Here is a 22,199-nt window from a genome sequence, read left to right as displayed (position 1 = left end):
TAAGGTTTTTTTGGAGCTATGCCATCAATCACTCAATTTATCTCATCAATCGATTACCATCTACTGTTCTAAATTATTTGTCAACATATGAGTTACTTAATGGTTCTTCCCCTAATTATGACAACATAAAGGTGTTTGGCTGCCTTGTTTTTGCTTCTACAATTTTACGAGGGCGTCATAAGCTTGACCCTCGAGAAACCAAAGGCGTTTTTCTTGGATATCAGGAAGGTACTAAAGGCTTTATCATCATGAACATCCAAAGTAGAGAAATTTTCCTCTCTAGGGATGTCTCTTTCTATGAAGATGTTTTCCTTTTCTCACTCCAAATGATGGTGCTTCCGTTACAAAAACAAGAATCCTTTATTACACCATACCTTTCCTCGACACACCACACAACAACAATGACTCCACTCCTCAAACTCCTGCTCCTACCATTCCTACAGATTCCCCTAATCTCAATTTAACTACTCAAGTGTAACACCCCAAATCTACCCGATAAATTATACGGAAAATTAGAGTATAAATTCCAAACAAGTTCATTTGAGGTATCACATATTCGTCATTTCAAAAATAGTTACGGCTTATTTGCCTTCACATAGATACATAGCACATAAATTTAAAACGATAATCAAATCATTACTAAAAATCACTTTGTTTAAATTCAATAATTAACTCGCAGCAGAATCAACAAACTTCATAAATATTCAATTCAAGTCGTAGCATCATTGCACGGTAACTTTAAGTTACAATTTAAACCAAAAACATATAAAAATTCAGCAAAAGAAATAATAATTAAAACAATCGTTTTATCCCCCCGAGTGCTACATATCAGAGCAAGACACCAACTCGACTAACAGCAACTAAAGACTTCATAAAATCACTTCAAAACTTCCACTGCTATCTTGAGTACCTGTTCGTTTCCCACGGTAAGGGAAACATCATTCAGAAGGGGTGAGATATCGAAAAATATAAACAAAAATATGATAATTAATATGTCAGAATTAAATCATACAAAATTATCACTTTACAACTTTCAGATGACAGCTATAACAACAATTTAAAACTGTACAGATATAATAACAAAATTAACAACAACATAATAATAGTTATAACAACTATTTTTCATCTTCCAGACGGTACCTATCACAATAAGTTATTAGCATAACAACTTATAATTACAACTTCACATTATCACAATTCACTTCACATCGTCATATTCAATAACAACTCAAGTCACATCACGTCACAATTAAATCACACTCATGCCACATATAATGAGACTCTACAATTGCACATGCATGTGGTACCCAGGGCTTAAGCCTCCATCGCCAGTTGCCAATTAACAGAGGCATCAAGGCATAAGCCTTCGTCACTAGTTTGCCAATCCAGACCGTCACAAAAAATGCGTATGTATATGAATGCAACAAACACATACAACAAACAACATCATCGTCACAAAGGCATAAGCCTATATCGTCGCTATACCAATAAATAGAGGTATACATCGTCAATGAAACATCCTGCAACTTTGCATAAAACAACAACAATTATCACCACAACAACAACTAATTTCATCGAATCAACACGACAGAATCACAACAAATAATCCATGGAAAAATTCATACACCTTAATCCCACGTACAATCATCATATTCCTGGTTATATAATTCGAACTCCACCCTTACCTTGGTAAATATGGACTCTTTCACCATAACTCTAAGCTTTTCTCCAAAAGAAATCCTTTCTAACATCAACTAGAGACACACCTAAACACCAGTTCGGTAATCAGCTTATCAGACGAACTTAAAACCCTCAAAATCAAAATTGCTCCGGTCAGAACTTACCTCTATGAGTCAGGAACACTGTGTCCAAGTACCGTAACGATCCAACGGTTGGATCGAGAGATATGCCCGATTTTCCAAGGCGACTCTATGCTGAAACTTGCTGCGAAAATTAAGGCTTCTTCCATAATTTTCTTCTTCTCTCAAGTTCTCCTCCCTTCTTTCTCTTCTCTCTTCTATTTTTCCTTTCTCCCCAAAAATAAGTTATGAGACTCCAACTCTAAAACCCTAATTTTCTACTCTTACTATCTCTTTTATCTTAATGAGCTTAACCCATAATCCATCTATTTTGTTTCTACTACTAAGGCTCAATTAACTTTATCTCTCATACAACATAATTAACCCAAATAACACAAACAACACATACAATTAAATATTTCAAATAATTATTATATCAAATAATAACTAAATAAATAAATAATTATTAAAAATACCAAATAGTATAATTACTAATATAATTAATAAAAATATTAATAAAATCGGGATGTTACATCAAGCACTTCCATCTACCTCACAACCAACTTCCTCTTCCCAACTAATTAATGCACAGCCCTCCCTGCCTAGCACAAATCCCACTCCTGCTGCCAGTGGGTGGCAAAACGGGACATGCCCGCCGGGTTGGTCTATTTGACCTGCTATTTTGGGGGGGGGGGGGGGTGGGCTAAAGTTTTTGGCCTGGTTTCTTAAGTTGGCCCGCCCCGCCTAACCCGCTTAAAAAATTGGACCGAGGCGGGGCAGGGAGGATTTTGCCCACGGGATTTTTGTTAAAACTTTTATATTTTCTTTTATAATTAAACCAACTTTAAATATAAAAACAACACTTTTCTCTTAAGATTATGTTGATTGAATTGTATTCTAAATTATTGTACATACAAATTGAATTATAATTGTAACGTTCTTTCTATAACTTTCTAATACATGTGTTGATTGGAAAAATGTAAAATAAAAGAACAATTTGTATGACATGCACAATTATTAAGTTATCAAATACATTAGCTCCGTTGTTTTCTTTAAAAATAGATATTGATTTTAAGAAAATGAAGGAATTGATTAGTGTATAAGTGTGATAAATTTAAGATTTAACTATTAATAAATCGGTCAATATAAGAGTCTATATGATGTAAACAGTGAAAAAGCCAGGTGTTGATATTTTAGGCACTACTATTTTATGCCCTGTAATGTTTTATGCAGTGTAATTGTTATCACTATTTGTGTTGTGTAAATTCTTAATTGAGTTATTTTAGTTGTTAGTTTTTAAATAGGATTAGGATGATATGTATTGTTTATTTTTATACGCTTTTTAATTGTGCTTGATTTTATTTCATTATTTTTTGTTATTGTAATTGGTCTTTATTTATTTTATTTTTTGAACTGTTTGGACTTAAGACATGTTGAAGTTCTATTGTGCGTTGTTAAAAAAAATCTTTTGTCGACCTCTTTGGTAATAATTAAATTTTTCGTAAATTATGTAGTAAACCAAATTGTAATATATATATATATATATATATATATATTGGCGAGCCGGTCCGCCAACTCGTTAGTAAACGAGGCGGGCTTGACTTTTGAGCTCGGACGCCTAAGTTGGCTCGCCCCGCCCCACATCTCTTTTGGAAGGGCTTACAAGGGCAGGCCTAAACTGGGCGGGCCGCTGTTAAGTGCCAAAATGTACTTATTTTGTATATATGTTTTGTGGCACTTATCGAGACTTTTGTTGATATTCGTTGAATAATTCCTCGTTTTGTGTATAAATACGTATACTTTGTTAATAGTTGTATTTTCATATACTTTTATACTGTTTGATAGTTTTTGTGTCTTTTGGTAGGTATTCTTGCGTATTTGGAGCATGAGCAATAAAGTGTCGAAGACACGACTTCAAAAGCACGATTTTGAGCAACGAGACCAACTCATCAACGAATAAGACTCAAAATCAAAGAATGAAAAATCATCAATTTGGTTGATATTTTGTCATTGTTAGATAGGAAATTGAATAAGCTCTCCAACACTTCGAATCGGGCGCAAATCGGAGTTACGGTTCTCAAGTTATGACATTTTTACTAAAGCTGTTTTTTTCATGACAGCACAGTCAGCGCGGAGCGTCCCCCTGCGCGCGACGCGCGCTGTGCGATTTTCAGAATTGTTAAATAGGGGTAAAAACACATTTTTTAGGTTACGATTTTGGGGTATTTGTTCCCAATCCATCAAACCTTCATTTTTTGGTCTAGATAGCTTAGAAAACACCATTGGAGCTTGCATTTGGATGATCGGAGGTGGATTGCTCATCAATCAGAACTGACAACCTGTGAGATGTTTGGTCTATCTTCTTCTCTTCTCTTTGTATTTCTATTTTGTTGAGTTTGTATGTAAATTACTCTAAACCCATGGATGTTTGTTACTCTTTCTACTAGTTGTATAAAGTTTGCTTTACAAATCTTAATCGGTGTTTCCTTGATCTTTTTGCTTAAATGCTTTGGATTTCTGTTGTTGTAGAAATAGACATCATGAATCTTGATTAGGGGATATCTGTTAGGTTTAGATTCTAGAGATAGGATTGGGGTTAACATCCACATAATATATAGTTTAATGCCTATGTGTTGTTCGATCGGTTGAGACATCGTCGAAAGAGCAATATGGTTGAACTCTCGTCGGTGTTGCAGAAATGGACATTGATGTGAGAGATATGTGGTGATTCTGACGAGTATTGTAGATTGAGTACGGAGGAGTGATAAATCTAAGTTTGTGAGGAGTAATTTAGATTCAAACCAGATAAGTTATTCTCTATCAAGAATGTATTCTTTTTATGTTCATATGTTATATTTTTTCTGTTTACTTAAAACCTATTTAACCCAAACTCATAACTAATAATCCGTCGAACGACAATTATGTAGCACTAATCTCTGTGGACATGATAATTTCTCGGATAAATATTTCCAAAACTTTTGTTTTTTTCCGCTTTACCGCTTCAACAACCGCCCGCTTTTCCACTCCTAGCTGCCACTTCTCGTGTTTCTGACAGACTCATTCAAAGACCTAAACGCTTTGATGACTTTGTTTGTCACAACCTTATCACATCTTCCTCTACAACTAAAACAACTATCCCTTATCCTATTCAATATCATATCCAACCATCTCTCTCCACTACCAACTCAAACCACTACATTCTCACCATCACATCTCAATCTGAATTAACCGCTTACAAACAAGCATCTCAATCTGACTGTTGGAACCAAGCCATGCTTACTAAATTACAAGGCTCGCAAGACAACAATACTTGGACTTTAACCTCATTACCACCAAACACAAAGGCCATAGGGTGCAAATGAGTTTACAAGATCAAACGACATATAAATGGCTCTATCAAAAGATACAATGCACGCCTTGTTGCAAAAGGCTATACACAAACTGAAGGCATTGACTTTATGGACACATTATCACATATTGCCAAAATAACCACATAATCAATTAGAAAATTATAAAAAGTCTTATAGTCAATTTGGAAATTTCCTAGTCAACTGGCTAGGCTCCAAAAACATATTTAATGATTATAATTGAAAAATAGAGGCTTCAAAAATAGTTTTTACATTTCCTCTTTCTCACACTCTGAAAGAGGCTTCAAGACGAGCTTTCACATTTCCTCTTTTTCACACTCTGAAGCTTCAAGTCATTTTTCCAGATATACCAATCATATAAGCACTTTTTTGAATCTTTTTGTTGAATCTTTTTGTTGATGATGCTTGGGATGTCTTCAAGTTAGTTACCATCATCAGAGAGTTGTAAAGATATCACTAGTGATCATGAGCCCTAACGCTTTAGCCTGATTTGGAGGAATAACTTGATCAACCACCTTGTGCATCTTTGACCGCTTGAGCTAGATATTGTAATTGACTTCATGTGTTGTTATCAACAAGACCACTTCAAGTGTTGTTGTTACTTCAGGTGCTGTCATTATCAAAACCATAACATTATCAAGGCTAACAATTTACTTCTTGAGTCTTGCTATCCACAAGCTTCCTGATTATACCGGTAAACACATGCATGATTCCATTGATTTTAGGGAAGTATGATTGCCATCCAAAGAGACATTAGAGGATATCCAAATAGTTGATGCCTTCAAATTGATATTTTTGTTATGAAACCAGGCTTGATTTCTTGCAAACCAATTGGTGGCAAGAATATTGACCAGAGTAGATTTGATGACCAGGTGACGTTGATGATACCGCTTGTTATCATTGATTTTTTACATATCAAATATTGAGTCCAATTGCATTGTAAAACCAATGGTTTGAGAAAAACAAGACCAAATCCTTGAGGCAAAAGTACAATTTATATAATAATTTTAATTAATTTATTAAATTAATAAAAATTATACATCTATACAAATATGGAAACACGAAATTCACACATTTCATCTTTCAATAAAAGAATACACAATAATATGGAAGATGTAAACATGTTTTTGAGTTTACGCATGAATGGAAAAACTGTGAGCGGTAAAGTGGCTCAAGCATGAGATCTCACCGATCAAGTATTGGGAGCAAGGTTAACCTCAATGATAAGAAAAGTCAAAATATAAAGCTAACATAACTAAGACATCTAATGCAACCAACATAGTAAAAATAATACTTTGATCCACAATTTCAACAATAACACTTTGATCCACAATTTCAACAATAACTAGTAACAAACCCTTGCATACACACGGGTTGGAGCGCGCATTTGTTTACCTAATATATTTATTTTTAATAGAAGGATAAAAAAGAAAAAAATATTTAAATCAATAATAATTTTTTTTGTATATAGAATATTTAAATAAATAATTTTTTTCCGTATATTATTTTTGGATCATAAATACCATCTTTCGTATATAAAAATATTTAAATTAATAATAGACTTTTTTCCGTATACAAATATTATTTATGTTTAGGTATCATTTAGAAAGATATCTAGATTAATAGTAAATTTTAGTATAAAAAAATATTTAAATCAATAATAGATTTTTATCCCGTATACAATTTTTGAATCAAGTTTTTTTTGCTGTAATAAGTAATTTTTTTCCACATCTTAAAAAACATCATTTTTGGATCATAAATACCATATTTTGTATATAAAAATATTTAAATTGATAATAGATTTTTTCCTGTATACAAATATTATCTATGTTTAGGTATCATTTAGAAAAATATATGGATCAATAGTGAATTTTCAAATATAAAAATATTTAAATCAACAATATAATTTTTTTCCGTATACAATTTTTGAATCAAAATGTTTTGGATAACAAATACCATTTTTCATATATAAAAATATTTAGATCATTAATAGATTTTTCCCATATACAAATATTATTTATGTTTAGGTATCGTTTACAAAAATATCTGAATCAATTGTAAATTTTCGTATATAAAAATATTTAGATCAATAGATTTTTCCCTTATACAAATATTATTTTTGTTTAAGTATCATTTACAAAAATATCTGAATCGATAGAATTTGATACTAATAGAATTTGACTATAAATAATAGTAGTATGTTACATTGAAAACATATATTTGTGAAATAACATCAATAACAAATTATTTTTCTAATATTTAGTTGTGCAAACATTATTTTAATTGTATAAACTTCATTAATGACATATATTAATATAATAATATTTTGAATCATATAAACTAAAGTTAATGATAAGTGACACACATTTTTGTATTTTATCCAATAACACACCTTTTCAAGTATATATTAAATTCATTCTAATTGAAATATTTTTTTAAAACTAAAATTATTATTATTTTTTTAAAAAAATATTGTATCTTAAAATAAAAATTATTTCAAATTATATTTCTTTGTTATTAATATTCAATTACTAAAGTTAATTTTTAAATATTAAATACTATTTTAAATGTAAATTAACAATCATTTAAATGATCATAATAATCTTTTTATTTAAAAAAAAATTTATTAAAATATTTTGATTAATAATTGAGGTTAAAGGTAGTGCACTGACAGTGTAAATTTTTTTTACACTGTCATCCAATAAAAACAAATCGTTTTGCCATGTCATATAAATTTTTTAAAAATTACAGTATGATTTATCCTGATTCATGGTTGTGATTGATTGATAGTGTAAAACTTTATTACACTGTCAGTGCATCACCCATTTTCTCTTAATAATTTATTAGAAATAATAATACAGTTATAAAAAATGAAAAATGAAAAGTGAAAAGTTAAAAGTGAAAAGTGAGTTTGAAAGTGAAAAGTGAATTAAAAAAAAAAAACATTTTTTTGACTCTAAATTATTAATTTAGATTAAGCTAATAAAAGAGTATTTTTATTATTTCCAGAACAACAACTTTTCTTATATTATAGATTAACTCCTGAACTAAACTACAACTTCCAAACACTACAATCAAAATTTTTGTTTAATCCACCACAATCTTTCAACCCAATCCCATCACTTTACTTCAAATTTCAAAATTTCTAGCTAAAAAACTCTTCAAACCCACCCTTTACTGAACAACAAATTCATTCCCACAAGCAAACTTCTACTGCCCCACAATTAAAATATCAAATTCAGCACAACACAACCAAAAAAACCTATTCATGCCAAACAATGAAATCGATTTTGAAAGTGCAAAGTTTATGGAATCATTTATGAATATAATATCAATAAACTACGCAGACTTAGGAAATGTCTATGGTGCATCAAGCAATATTTGTCTTATTTTGGAAGTAGTTCATATAAAGAAAAGAAGAGACTTATTCCTAGCCACCACAAGTTGGAGTAGGCCAAAGTCCAAACAATCAATCATCTCCAAGTCAAATATTAATAGATTTTATAGACATACGAAATATATATGGTGCATCAAACAATATTGCACTATTTTTTTTGTGTGTGGAAGTAATTCATACAAAAAATGATGTTCTTCCCGATCATCAGAAAGGTTCGAGCAAATCACCATCTCCAACCAACGACAAAGAATACTTTGCCAATATGAAACTATCGTTATGAGACCAACGACTAAGACAAACAAACGACCTTAGATTTTTTTTAAATGTTGTATAACATATTTTCTTCATTATTATGACTTAAGAAAATACTTTTGTAATATATTTTATTTTCTTAATTATTAAAATGAAAAGAAATAAATTTATCAATAATGCATTGTAATTGTAATTAAAAAAACGTACTAAATGACGCAAGCACCCCCTTTGACCAACGGCTAGTTCTCGGATAAGTTAATCCAACGGCTCTATTTTTCTTACCATTTCAAAATATAGCCGTTACACAACACAATCTTTTCATTGTCAAATCTTTAAGAATCTCTCAATTCAAAACATCCAGTTACATTCTTTTATTTTTCTGCTACTTCTCTATTCACTTCCACTGCAATTTCCATTTTCATTTCAATTTGCATTTCCATTTACATTTCATTTCAATTTCGTAACAATGCCTTCTTCTAACCACAACACCAAATCTCCGAACCCTAATCGAAGAAGTTCAGAATCCAATAATCACATGAGAAGAAGCTTCACCGGAAATCCATTCTCCAAACCTTCTTCCCTCGTGGCAAACCCTAGATCCAGTTTCTCTCACACCCCTGCCAATAGTCCTATAGGTAATTAATCGATTTTGATTTTAATCACTTCTAATTTCATAATTCTTATTATGATTTTGAATTGATGTTATTTTGTATTATTCTGATTTTGAATTTGATATCATTATGTGCAGATTTTCCGAGAAAAAGCTTTGATTATGAAAAGGAAAATGTGAAAGATCAGGTGCTGAAACCTGGAAAGATTCGATCGCCGTCACCAGCTGCTACGTCGAAATCGTCGAAGAATTTCATGTCTCCGACGATCTCGGCTTCGTTCAAGGTCGCTGAGTCTCCTAGAAGGAAAATCCTTTCTGAGAGGAACGAGACTGCTCTTTCATCTGAACATAAAGTTCATGTTCGTAAGGTAACTTTTGCTGATCCTTTAGAACAGAAAAGGCTTGATGCTTCAATTGATGGAAGTGAAAACCATTTTCCGAGTTTTGAGTCTGATGATAATATTAGTGAGAATTTGTCTGTTTCGGATGCTGGTTCTTTGATTCCAAAAGATGATTTGTTGTTTGAAAATGTACCAATGAATAGTCCTTTGATTTCTCAGAATGAGACTCAGATTCACACTAATTCCTTATTTGAAAATGTTACCATAGAGCCTTTGATTCCAACGAATGAGGTTCACACTTTTGAAAATGTTTCTGTAGAGCCTTTGATTCCACAGAATGAGATCCGCACTGAATCCTCATTTGAAAATGTTTCCATAGAGCCTGATTTTGTAAACCTTGACCCTACTTTTAAGCTTAGTCCACCGGCCGCCACTCCTCCGGTTTCATACACACATACTGTAGTAGATCCTCTTGATGCAGATCCATCACTGCCACCTTATGATCATAAAACGAACTACCTCTCCCCTAGGCCACAATTCCTTCATTACAGACCGAAACCAAAAATGGAATTAGAGGACAGATTCATCATGTCTTCAAGCTTTTCAGACTCAGAAGTTACCGAGGATACTCAGTCTGAAGAATCACTGAAGGAATCTGAGGATGTTTCTTCAGATGAAACTGTGAAGCAAGAAGAGGAACTAATTTCTGAACCAAGTCCTGTTAGGACTCTCTTGCCAGAGGAAACTGTTGAAGCAAAGGAACTACCCAAGTCGCGTTTCTCCTTGAGATCAATGGCTGTTGCTCTAATTTTGCTGCTGTCAATTGCTTTTGTATCAATCTCAGTCACAAATTCTCCAGGGATTGATCATGCTGTGTTTGGAGAATTTTATGAGGCTTATAAATTGTCCGAACTTTCAGAGTTTGCAAGGGCTAACTTTGACCAATTCGCACAGTTTTCAAAAGCAAATTATGAAGGTTTAGCTCGAAATTTGCATATTTGGTTTACTAAGTCACTGTCTTCAATAACTGAGTTGATTTCAGATGTTAGAGGAGCACGTAGTTTGGCCCAGTTGCAGTATTTTAACTTGACTATGCTGAACGACTATACTGTAGTTAATCAGTATCCTACATGTGGATGCCATGAAAATGAAATAGGTATCATTCACCCTATTGCTCAAGAACAACCTGTTGCCTCAGAGATTGCTGTGGATGCCGTTTCAGCTGAGCATTATGATGTATATGAAGAACAACTTCACCATGATATTGAAATGGTCACTGGGTTTGAGAATGCTTTGGATGCTCCTGAATCTGAGGAAGTGCACAAGGGCCAATCAGCCACTATTTTTGAATCAGAAGAGCAGGCTTTACAACTATCTAAAGTTGATGTACAAAATGATGTAGAAGATGTTTCTAATTCTGAGGAAGCACTCAAGGATCAATCTGTCACTTTGGTGGAACCAGAGCAGACTTTGCAGCTGGTAGAAGCAGCAAAGGAAGAAAGCCAAACACCAAGTGATGCAGAGTTGGCTCTTGTAGGTGATGTTGAAGATGCTGCAGAATCCGAAGCATTCAAATCTGTCACTGTGGTAGAACTAGAGCGGGCTTTGGAAATGGAAAAAATCCAAACACCAAGAGATGTTGATGGTGATAGTGAATATTCGCCAAATTCAAATTCCGAGGCTGCTGAAATCCATGATAAAGAAGTGTTTGGAAAAGGCAGTGTAGATACAAGGCTAGCACAAGAAAGTGTTGCAAATCTCAAGCATTCACCAGTATCAGATGCTGAAATTCAAACTGAAAACAAAGAAGTAGGAGATTCAGCAAGCACGGATGCTGCAGCAATTAGAAGGAATGAACAAATATTAGAAGCTAGTCAGATCCCTCAAAACATGGGGCTATACCTGCTGCTTTGTGCAGGTACAGTTATTATTGCAGGTGCAACTTTTAACTGGTCAAGGAAAGTTAAAAACAGCAGTAAACCTAAGATTGAATCTGACAACAATCAGATTTCCCCGGGTAAACCATCTCTGAGGAGTGCACCAGTAGAAACGGAAGTTGTTGGAGAATCAAGCCCTTCAGAAATGGTTGGAGAATCATGCCCTTCAGAAATGAGCAGCTTTGAGAAGAGCTCATCCTACAGAGTGAGTCAATTAAATGAAACTACCAGCATTGATAAAAAGCGCAGGAATAATCACAGGAGAGAGTCTTTGGTTTCTTCTGACTCCATGGGTGACTCAATGGGTTCCCCATCCTATGGAAGCCTAACAGTGTTTGAGAAAATTCCAAGGGTTAGTATTGTTTGTCTGCTGTTGTTTGTTTATTCATCACATTATTATTGTTAACTGTTATGACATGTGAATTGTTTCTCATATGTTTCATCATATTGATTTTACAGGGACGCGGCGATGACGAGATAGTTACTCCGGTTAGGCGTTCGAGTAGGATCAGGAGCCTTGCCACTTCACCTGTATAAGCTTTTGTTACTGGCTCTCCTTTATAGTCTAACCTGCATAACTTTGTGCATCCCTGCAATGTGAATGTATTTCTATTTTCGATCAACAGAAGTGTCTTGTCTTCTGAATCTTCTAGTTCTATTGACTTTGTAGCTTTAGAATTGTTTTTGAATGAATGATTGTTGCTCAATGGGTTCGGTTAATGTCCACTTTTATATAGGCTTCCTCCCTTGTACTCTAACTTCCATATTCATCAACTTTCACACGCGTGGCCCTTGTGTTGATGATTTCGACTATTTGAAATTTGCCGACCTTCTTCTACGGAGAAGAATTTATTTTCACGGATAATTATTGTAAATTGAAAAATTATTTATAGAATTTAAATAAATAAATTAAAAAAATGACAAAACATAAATAATAAAATTTGAGGAAGTCGTTATAATTTTAAAATAAAAAATTTCAAATAGTTTAATAATTTATATCATAACAATTTATTATGTTTAATTTGCGTATAAATTTGTAATAAAAATAATGAATTTTTTTCACCAAGCACACCGCCTAGGTGTATTTGCGTTTTTTTAATAATATTAAAAATTAAAGGGAATAAAATGAAATATTCTCACCAAGATGCCTTAACGCTGCTATCTCCGATTTACAAGGCCGAAACCTTGCATCGGCCTATACAACAATGTTTCTAAAGTGATATCAAAAGAGGATTACCGACATATCGAAAGAATGCAAAGAAGAAATTAGAGAGAAAATGAGAAGAAATGTGAAAAAATGGTGGATGACGGAGGTTGTATTTATAGAAAACGCAAATACACATAGGAATCACATAGGGTTGCGCATACATGCAATTGATACACATAGGCACAACCTGGAGTGACATTACTTTATGGATGACCTTAGGCACCACTAGGGGTGGCAAAACGGGTCGTCCGTCCCGCCTTAAGCCCGTCAAGAAAAATGGACATAAAAATCATGTCCGCCCTGTCAAGGTGACGGGTTGGGGGGCGGCGGGCTTGCCCGCCTATATTTTAATTTATTTTTCTTCCATTTTTTTAATAGATTAATAGTCTTTTTTACCTTTTAGTTAAATTGTTCACTTATTTTTTATAATTTTTTTTATAAAGCATCTTTTAAACAAATTTTACCTAAATAAATATATAAAGTAAAACCATCAAGAGTTTGAATGACTAGAATTAACTAAAAAAAGGCCGACTTAAAGCAAAATGAACTTAACGAATAGGTAAAGCAGGCTTAAGCGGGCGGCGGACTTTGGCGGAGCGAGCTTAGACAGACGGCGGACCCAAAATTCCAACCCAACCAGCCATTTTTTGGCGGGTGCGCGGGTCGTTCCTGCGGGCCACCGCCCGTTTTGTCACCCTCGACGCCACGGGGTGGCACATACATACAAAATTTGGTCATAGGTGCCCACCTGGAATGGCACATGCATTATACTGGTTTTTTAAATCTGACAATTTGCGAAAATATTTTGAAAAGTTGGTTGTTTGTGTAATTAAGTTGGTTATTGCTAAAAAAAAATTCAAAAATAATAGTTGAATTTTAATAATTTTAATTTTTATTACTTATTAATAAATTTTAGATTTAATTGGTCCATGGACGTTAGTGTGTATATGAAAAAATTTTAAGTTTGTAATTTTAATTACTTATTAAAAAATTTGAAAAAATTTAATAGTTTATGTCATAACATCTATTAAGTTTCTAATAACAAATCTATTAATTTTGTTAATTTTGCATATAAAAAGTTTTGTAATAAAAATAATAGTTGGATTTTAATAATTTAAATTGAAATTAGTTATTTATAAATTTTAGACTTGATTAGTATATCGGTCACTGTAAGTTAGCATGTTTTTGTTTTAGTTTTTTTTTTTTAAATAGTTTCTGAATGTTAATATTTCTTTTTGTTCTAGTCCAGATAAAATTTGCAGGAAGTCTGTAGATTTTAAAATTGCAAGGAAAATCCACTAGAAATTTGTAGATTTTTCTGTGAATTTTGAATTTAAGGACTAAAACCAAAAAATTTAACATTCAAAGACTATTTTCAGAAAATATGCTAACTTACAGACACTAACATACTATTTAAGCTTAAATTTTATATCAAATAACAAATGTATACATTATTAAAAATTTTGTTACGAATGGAAACTATTGAATGATATGGTATCACGAAATTCGTCGACCAATGATAACTATTGAACGATTGGTCTAGAGGATGAATTGAGTATCTTTAACATGACTATTATATTTACCATCTCTACTCCTTTTGCTTCTGATAGATATTTGATTTCATATCGAGATTGATCTGGTAATGTAATTTCGTAGGAATCAGAAGTCGTATCCCACAAACGACTCCTCTCTTTCGTTCTAGAACCAGAATTGGATGCAATTGGTAAATTGAAGGTCTTGAATCAGTGACATTGATATTCGATACGACAACGTAGAGTGAATTAGCAAACTCAACACTCAAACGCCCAAGTCAGTTCATGATTCAAAATGAGTGTAGAGAAAAATGGAGATTAGAAAATGTACGTTGCTTTCTGTGTGGACTGGCCTTTATTCCTTGGATCAAGTGAAATGAATTTGACATCAACTATGTGTGCCTTTGGCCGATCCAGAATAATATATATATATATATATATATATATATATATATATATATATATATATATATATATATATATATATATATATATATATATATATATATATATATATATTGACTCACTTATTGAAGAATTTTTAAATAAGAGATTAATCTTTATCACTATCTCAATATATAAATAAGAGATAAGACTCACTTGATTCCTCGATTGCTACCACTAGATGATCAAATTGAGGAATTTTTAAATATATATATTGACTGTATTAGGGTTGTTCATGGTATAATTTTTCAAAAGAACCAAATTGTACCGAACTGAACCATAACAAATAATTACAAGAACTGAACCGAACCGTTTGAATTTATTCAGAACCGAACTGAACCAAAATAATTGGTTCGATATACCGGTTCTTAATTCTGAACCGTACCAAACTATTAATAACCATTTTGTAAGGGAATTGCTTGTTATAATAAACAGAACCATTGATTTTTTTTGAATTTTTCTAATTAAAAATTATTATAGATTTTTTAAAGCTATTTTTATAAATATAATTTAATCACTAATATGTAATATACAATATTTAAATTCAAATCGATTTAACCTAACATTGGTTAGATAGATTGATTTTTCAAATCCATACAATTAATAAATGGCTGTAACTTTATATATACTAGTATTTATTAAAAAAAACTGTATTGTCGTGTTGTTTGCCTAAACAAAATATATTCAGAAATTGATTTGCTTAAGCACAATCACAATCCAATATATTCATACAGTAATATTCATGTGAATGTTTCTTTACATATTGAAACGGTTCGGTTATTATATATTTTGTTCTTATAATAACAAATGTTGTGCTGTTTTACCTCATTTATCAGTCATAAAAAGTTTAATAATGAATATTATTATCATTAATAAAATTAATAATTTTTTTTATATTTAAAATAAAATACATTATTAAAAAAATAATTTGAAGAAAATACCTCCGAATCAAACCAAAATTTTAACATAACCAACTAATACCATTAGCTTACCATAACTATATTGTGGTTCTGTTTGGTATTTTTGGTTCGGTTAACTGGAATCACTCTCGATTCCGGAAAATATAATAGAGGATAATGATTTTGTGTGTTGATTTGCCCGGTCCCGGAGCCGGAGCTGGTGTCGCCGCTAGCGACACCGGCGAGGGTATTTTTGGTAGAGATAAGTGGCATAAGGCTTGGGATCACCACATATGACTATGTGACACTTTATCCTCTTTGGCTCATTTGGAAAGTACATTGATCCAAGGACTTTATAAATGCTTTTAAAGTTTACTCCACTTTCTATGTGGGACTATTTATGAAGCATTTATTGCCAATCTCACATTTGTCATTTTGGAACATAACTTGATGAAATTAATGCTCATAATTCCAACATCATAAACCAAAGAAAACGGTTAAGTTATTTAACAACAGTTCGGTTTAGTTCTGTGGTTCAGTACAGTTTTATGGATTTTTTGAACAGCCCTAGATAAGAGGATTCAATGCTAACCAATGAATTAATCAAGAGAGATAAATTAAATTATTTATTAAATATTAATATAACTATTATTTCTCACTCTTGATTAATCTAATGGTTAACATTGAATCATCTTATCTCTTATTTAAAAATCCTCATACTTGATACATTATATATATATATATATATATATATATATATATATATATATATATATATATATATATAAATGGTTATGCACCGATAGTGTAAAATAGTTTTATACTGTCAACCAATAAGAATATATCGTTTAACCATGTCATATCAGTAATTTAAAAATTACAGTCTAACTTGACATGATACACGATCGTGATTGGTTGACAGTGTAAAACTATTTTACACTGTCAGTGCATCACCCTTTTTCTTTTATATATATATATATATATATATATATATATATATATATATATGTATGAAATAGTGATAAAGATTAAACTTATATGAGTGTCAGAGAAATAGATAATTACCATTTGATTAAGATAAATGGTTCAGATTTAATATCTCATCACGCGATCCACTTTTTTTCTCAACCGAAAACAATTGAGAAAAAAAAAATCAGATCGATAATTCAAACCGAGTTTTCCATAAACCAAACAAACCAATTGAGTAGGATCCATATCCATTTCAACTAGGTTCAATTCTGTTGTGAAAAACGATACCAATAACAAAGTATAATAGGGAATTAGGGAAGAGAATAAGAACACAATAATTGGTTATAACTGCTATTCTTTTACTTTCTCTTAAAACAAGATTACAAGTTTACAAGAATAACAAATAACCTCTCTCACCCTAAATTAGGATTTGCAGCTTAGCAATGATGAGAGACTAGTATGCTATTTATAATAAAACCTAACATACTAACTAATGGGCTTTTTCAGCAAGGCCCATTACACAAGCCAACTTAATAAACAAGCTAACTTAACAAATTAGGGTTTAAACACTAAAACCTAATTTAACATGCTAACAACCCTAGCATCTTCGACATCTGCATGCTAGACCCATCTTCGACTACAGCATGCACACTTCGACACCAGCATGTGAACAATCCTTCGACTTCATGCTTAACTCTGTCGAACTGTCGAACCAAGAAGCTACCCTTCGACAATACTAGAGTTCGATCCAATATCTCACAAATCTCCACCTTGGACCTAACTCTACAACGTCAAGGAACAAACTAGCTTTCTTCATGCAGCTTTATCAACTGCATACAGTGGAAAAACTTGCAACTCGGCAATGTCTTGGTGATCATATCAGCAGCATTGTCTTCAGTCGAAACCTTCAGCACTTGGACTTCTCCACGCTCGATTACTCCTCTGACGAAATGCAGCCTCACATCAATGTGCTTAGTTCGCTCATGATAGGCTGAATTCTTTGACAGGTGTATTGCACTTTGACTATCACATTTAACAGTGATACCTCGACCTTGAAGTTTCAGCTCTTTCGCAAAACCTTCAAGCCACAATGCTTCTTTCACAGCTTCAGTGAGAGCAATATATTCCGCTTCAGTGGTTGATAGAGCAACAACCTTCTGAAGTGTTGCTTTCCAACTAATTGCAGTGCCAAACATAGTGAAAACATATCCAGAAATAGATTTTCTGGAATCCATACAACCTGCATAATCAGAGTCGACATATCCTTCTATTACTACTTTACTATTTTCACCCAAGGCTCCACCATAAATTAGGACTCTATTCAGAGACCCATTTATGTACCTTAAAATCCACTTCAATGCTTGCCAGTGAGCCTTTCCAGGATTCGCCATGTACCTGCTTACAAGACTTACTGCGTATGCTATGTCGGGTCTAGTACAGACCATAGCATACATCAAAGAACCGACTATATTAGCATATGGGATGCTATTCATATAGGCTCTTTCGACATCAGTACTGGGACACTGATCAATACTCAGCTTGAATTGAGGGTTTGTTGGAGTCACAACTGGCTTCGAATTCGACATACCAAACTTTTCAAGAATCTTCCGTAGATATGCCTTTTGAGATAAGCATAACTTCGACTTCTTTCTATCTCTTCGAATGTCAATTCCAAGAATTCTGGAAGCAGCTCCCAGATCCTTCATATCGAACTCCTTATTGAGTTCATCCTTCACCCTCATCACATCTTCAACACTGTTGCTAGCTATGAGAATATCATCCACATAAAGCAACAAAATTACAAATGAATTACCAGGTCGAAATCTGAAGTAAACGCAGTGGTCGAACTGACTTCTAATGAAACTTATGCGTGTCATGAACTTGTCGAATCTCCTATTCCACTGTCGAGGAGATTGTTTCAGCCCATACAAAGATCTCTTTAACTTGCACACATAATCTTCCTTCCCCTTTTCGACATACCCTTCAGGTTGCCTCATCAGGATCGTTTCATCTAGATCACCATACAAGAATGCAGTCTTCACATCCATCTGTTCCAGTTCAAGATCGAACTGTGCCACCATGGCAAGCAACATTCGAATGGACCTATGCTTCACAACAGGAGAAAACACATCATTGAAGTCGACACCTTCTTTCTGAGTGAAACCCCTTGCAACTAACCTTGCCTTGTATCTTTTCGACGTCACTCCTTCAATTCCTTCCTTAACTTTGAAAATCCATTTACAGCTGACTAACCTTGCCCCAACAGGTTTCTTGATCAGTTCCCAAGTATGATTATCATGAAGAGATTTCATCTCATCATCCATGGCCTTCAGCCATTCAGTCTTATTTCGACTCCTCATAACTTCCTTATAGTCTCTAGGTTCTTCGTCTAGAACCTCACTTGCAGAGATTAAGGCATAAGCTATAAGATCTGCATATCCAAGTCTCTGAGGTGGCTTGATGACTCTTCTCGACCTATCTCTCGACAATAGGTAGTAATCGTCAGTTTCCTCAACTTCAGCATCTTCTGCTTCTTCTTCGACTTCATCTGGGATATGCAATTCAGCATCAACATGCTCCACCTCAACAGGAATCTCTACCTGTTCCAGCTCTTCGTCAGATGTTTCTGTACTTCGACCAACATCATCAGTTTTCTTAAAAGCCATTTCAGCTTCATTGAAAACTACATCTCGACTGGTGATACACCTCCTGTGACCTGGCTCTAGGCACCATAGCCTATAAGCTTTGACTCCTTCAGGGTATCCCATGAACATGCATTTCAGAGCTCTAGGTTCGACCTTGTCTTGCCTAATGTGAGCATAGGCTACGCAGCCAAATACTCTCAGTTTGTCGAGATCTGGTGGATGTCCCGACCAAACTTCTTCAGGTGTCTTCATATCTAACGCTGTCGAAAGACATCTGTTTATCAGATATGTTGCTGTCGAAACAGCCTCAGCCCAGAACACCTTTGTTAACCCCGCACTAGTCAACATGCATCTGACTCTCTCCAAAATAGTTCGATTAAACCTTTCAGTCAAACCATTTTGCTGTGGAGTACCTGCAGTAGTTCTATGCCTTGCAATACCAGAGGCAGCACAAAAACTGTCGAATGCCTCATTGCAAAATTCAAGGCCATTGTCGGTTCTCAACCTCTTGACCTTTCTGTCAGTCTGATTTTCAACCAGAGTCTTCCAACTTTTGAAATTCTCAAAAGTTTCATCCTTAGTCTTCTGGATGAATACCCATAATTTTCTGGAATAATCGTCTACTATGGATAGAAAATACCTTGCTCCTGAATGTGATGGACACCTTGCAGGCCCCCAAAGATCAGCATGGATGTAATCAAGGGATCCATGTGTTCTTTGTTTGCCTTTGTTGAACTTCACTCTGCAAGATTTTCCAAGTACACAGGGTTCACAAAACTTCAGCTTTTCGACTTTGTCTCCACCAAGCAGATTTTGTTTCCCTAATTCGACCAGACCCCTTTCACTGACATGGCCCAATCTCATGTGCCAGATTTCTGTTTTCGACAAAGGTTTCGTGGATGCAACATTTGTCGAACCACTTACAACTTCAGCCTCAAGGGTATACAAGCCTTGTTTCTTCACGCCTCTCAAGACTTCCTTCGAACCCTTCATGACTCTTAGGATACTTTTCTCTCCTTGAAAGACATATCCTTTCTTGTCGAATTCACCAAGAGAAAGCAGATTTCTCTTCAAATCAGGAACATACCTGACTTCAGTCAACAACCTTATTGACTCATCATGGAGCTTGAATCTCACAGATCCAACACATGCAATCTTGCAAGCCTTGTTGTTTCCCAGCAATACTGATCCACCATCTTGATCACATAATTCCTCGAACAAGTTTTTGTTTGGAGTCATGTGCCAAGTGCAACCTGAATCCATAATCCACTCCTTCTTAGAGTCACTGCTTGAAACCACAAGAACATCAGATGATTCGAAATCATCTTGAACAATGGCAGCGTTGCCATTATCCTTACCTCCATGATATTTCAAGCGTTCAGGGCACACCTTTCTTGTGTGACCCTCCTTCTTACAATGGTAGCATCGAATGCCAGATGCTTCGCCACTGTAAGTCTTCGACTGGCTTTTGCCTTTCTTCTTGTCGAACTTACCATCCTTTCGTAAGAGTTTTCCTTTAACGGCCAAACCTTCGCCAACAGTCGAAGGTTTATGCTCCTTTCGTTCATTCAAGTCCTTAGAGTACAAGGCTGATTGAACTTCTTCAAACGTCAGGGACTCCCTTCCATACAAGAGAGTTTCTTTGAAGTGAGCATGTGATCGAGGCAAAGAACACAATAGTAACAGCGCTTGATCTTCATCATCGATCTTCACATCAATATTTTCAAGATCAAGAATCAGCTTGTTGAACATATCCAACTGCTCAGCCAATACTTTGTCTTCAATCATCTTGAATGAATACAAAGCTTGCTTCAGGTAGAGTCGATTTACCAGCGATTTGGTCATATACAAACTTTCAAGTTTCACCCATAACCCTGATGCCGTCGTCTCCTTTGATACCTGCCGGAGAACCTTATCACCAAGGCTCAACAAAATTGCGCTGTGTGCTTTCTCGATCATATTCGTCTTCTCCGCTGCCGTCAATTCTGCATTCATGGCTGCCTCTCCCTTCAACGCTTCCAAACAACCCTGCTGAACCAGTAGGGCTTTCATCTTCAAGCGCCACAGACCGAAATCATTCACTCCGGTGAACTTTTCAATCTCATACTTTGTTGAAGGCATCTTCTCCACGCTCACCGCACCAATTTGTTGTGAAAAACGATACCAATAACAAAGTATAATAGGGAATTAGGGAAGAGAATAAGAACACAATAATTGGTTATAACTGCTATTCTTTTACTTTCTCTTAAAACAAGATTACAAGTTTACAAGAATAACAAATAACCTCTCTCACCCTAAATTAGGATTTGCAGCTTAGCAATGATGAGAGACTAGTATGCTATTTATAATAAAACCTAACATACTAACTAATGGGCTTTTTCAGCAAGGCCCATTACACAAGCCAACTTAATAAACAAGCTAACTTAACAAATTAGGGTTTAAACACTAAAACCTAATTTAACATGCTAACAACCCTAGCATCTTCGACATCTGCATGCTAGACCCATCTTCGACTACAGCATGCACACTTCGACACCAGCATGTGAACAATCCTTCGACTTCATGCTTAACTCTGTCGAACTGTCGAACCAAGAAGCTACCCTTCGACAATACTAGAGTTCGATCCAATATCTCACAAATTCAATTCAACCAAAACTCCCTCTCTACTAACAACAACATTACTAATAATAGTAATAATACTTAATTTTACAAACCGACATTATTAATTAAGATACATTGCATAACAACTCTCAAATAATCATACTTAACGCACAAAACAAAAAACTAATAGTTAAACTT

At 34.1% G+C, this 22,199-nt stretch overlaps 1 protein-coding gene across 1 annotated transcript; it reads left to right on the top strand.

The window, feature by feature from the left end:
* Positions 1 to 9,159: 9,159 nt before the first annotated feature.
* LOC131627037 (uncharacterized) lies at positions 9,160 to 12,558 on the top strand. Its single transcript, XM_058897878.1, has 3 exons — positions 9,160 to 9,451; positions 9,565 to 12,056; positions 12,164 to 12,558. The coding sequence occupies exons 1-3, from the start codon at positions 9,283 to 9,285 to the stop codon at positions 12,239 to 12,241; spliced, it is 2,739 nt and encodes a 912-aa protein (XP_058753861.1). The 5' UTR covers positions 9,160 to 9,282; the 3' UTR covers positions 12,242 to 12,558.
* The last annotated feature ends 9,641 nt before the right edge of the window (positions 12,559 to 22,199 follow it).

Source organism: Vicia villosa, linkage group LG1 (assembly GCF_029867415.1).
Source record: "Vicia villosa cultivar HV-30 ecotype Madison, WI linkage group LG1, Vvil1.0, whole genome shotgun sequence".
Classification (NCBI taxonomy): domain Eukaryota; kingdom Viridiplantae; phylum Streptophyta; class Magnoliopsida; order Fabales; family Fabaceae; genus Vicia; species Vicia villosa.
The sequence above is the reverse complement of the archived record's forward strand: the minus strand, read 5'-3'. Positions and strand labels throughout refer to the sequence as shown.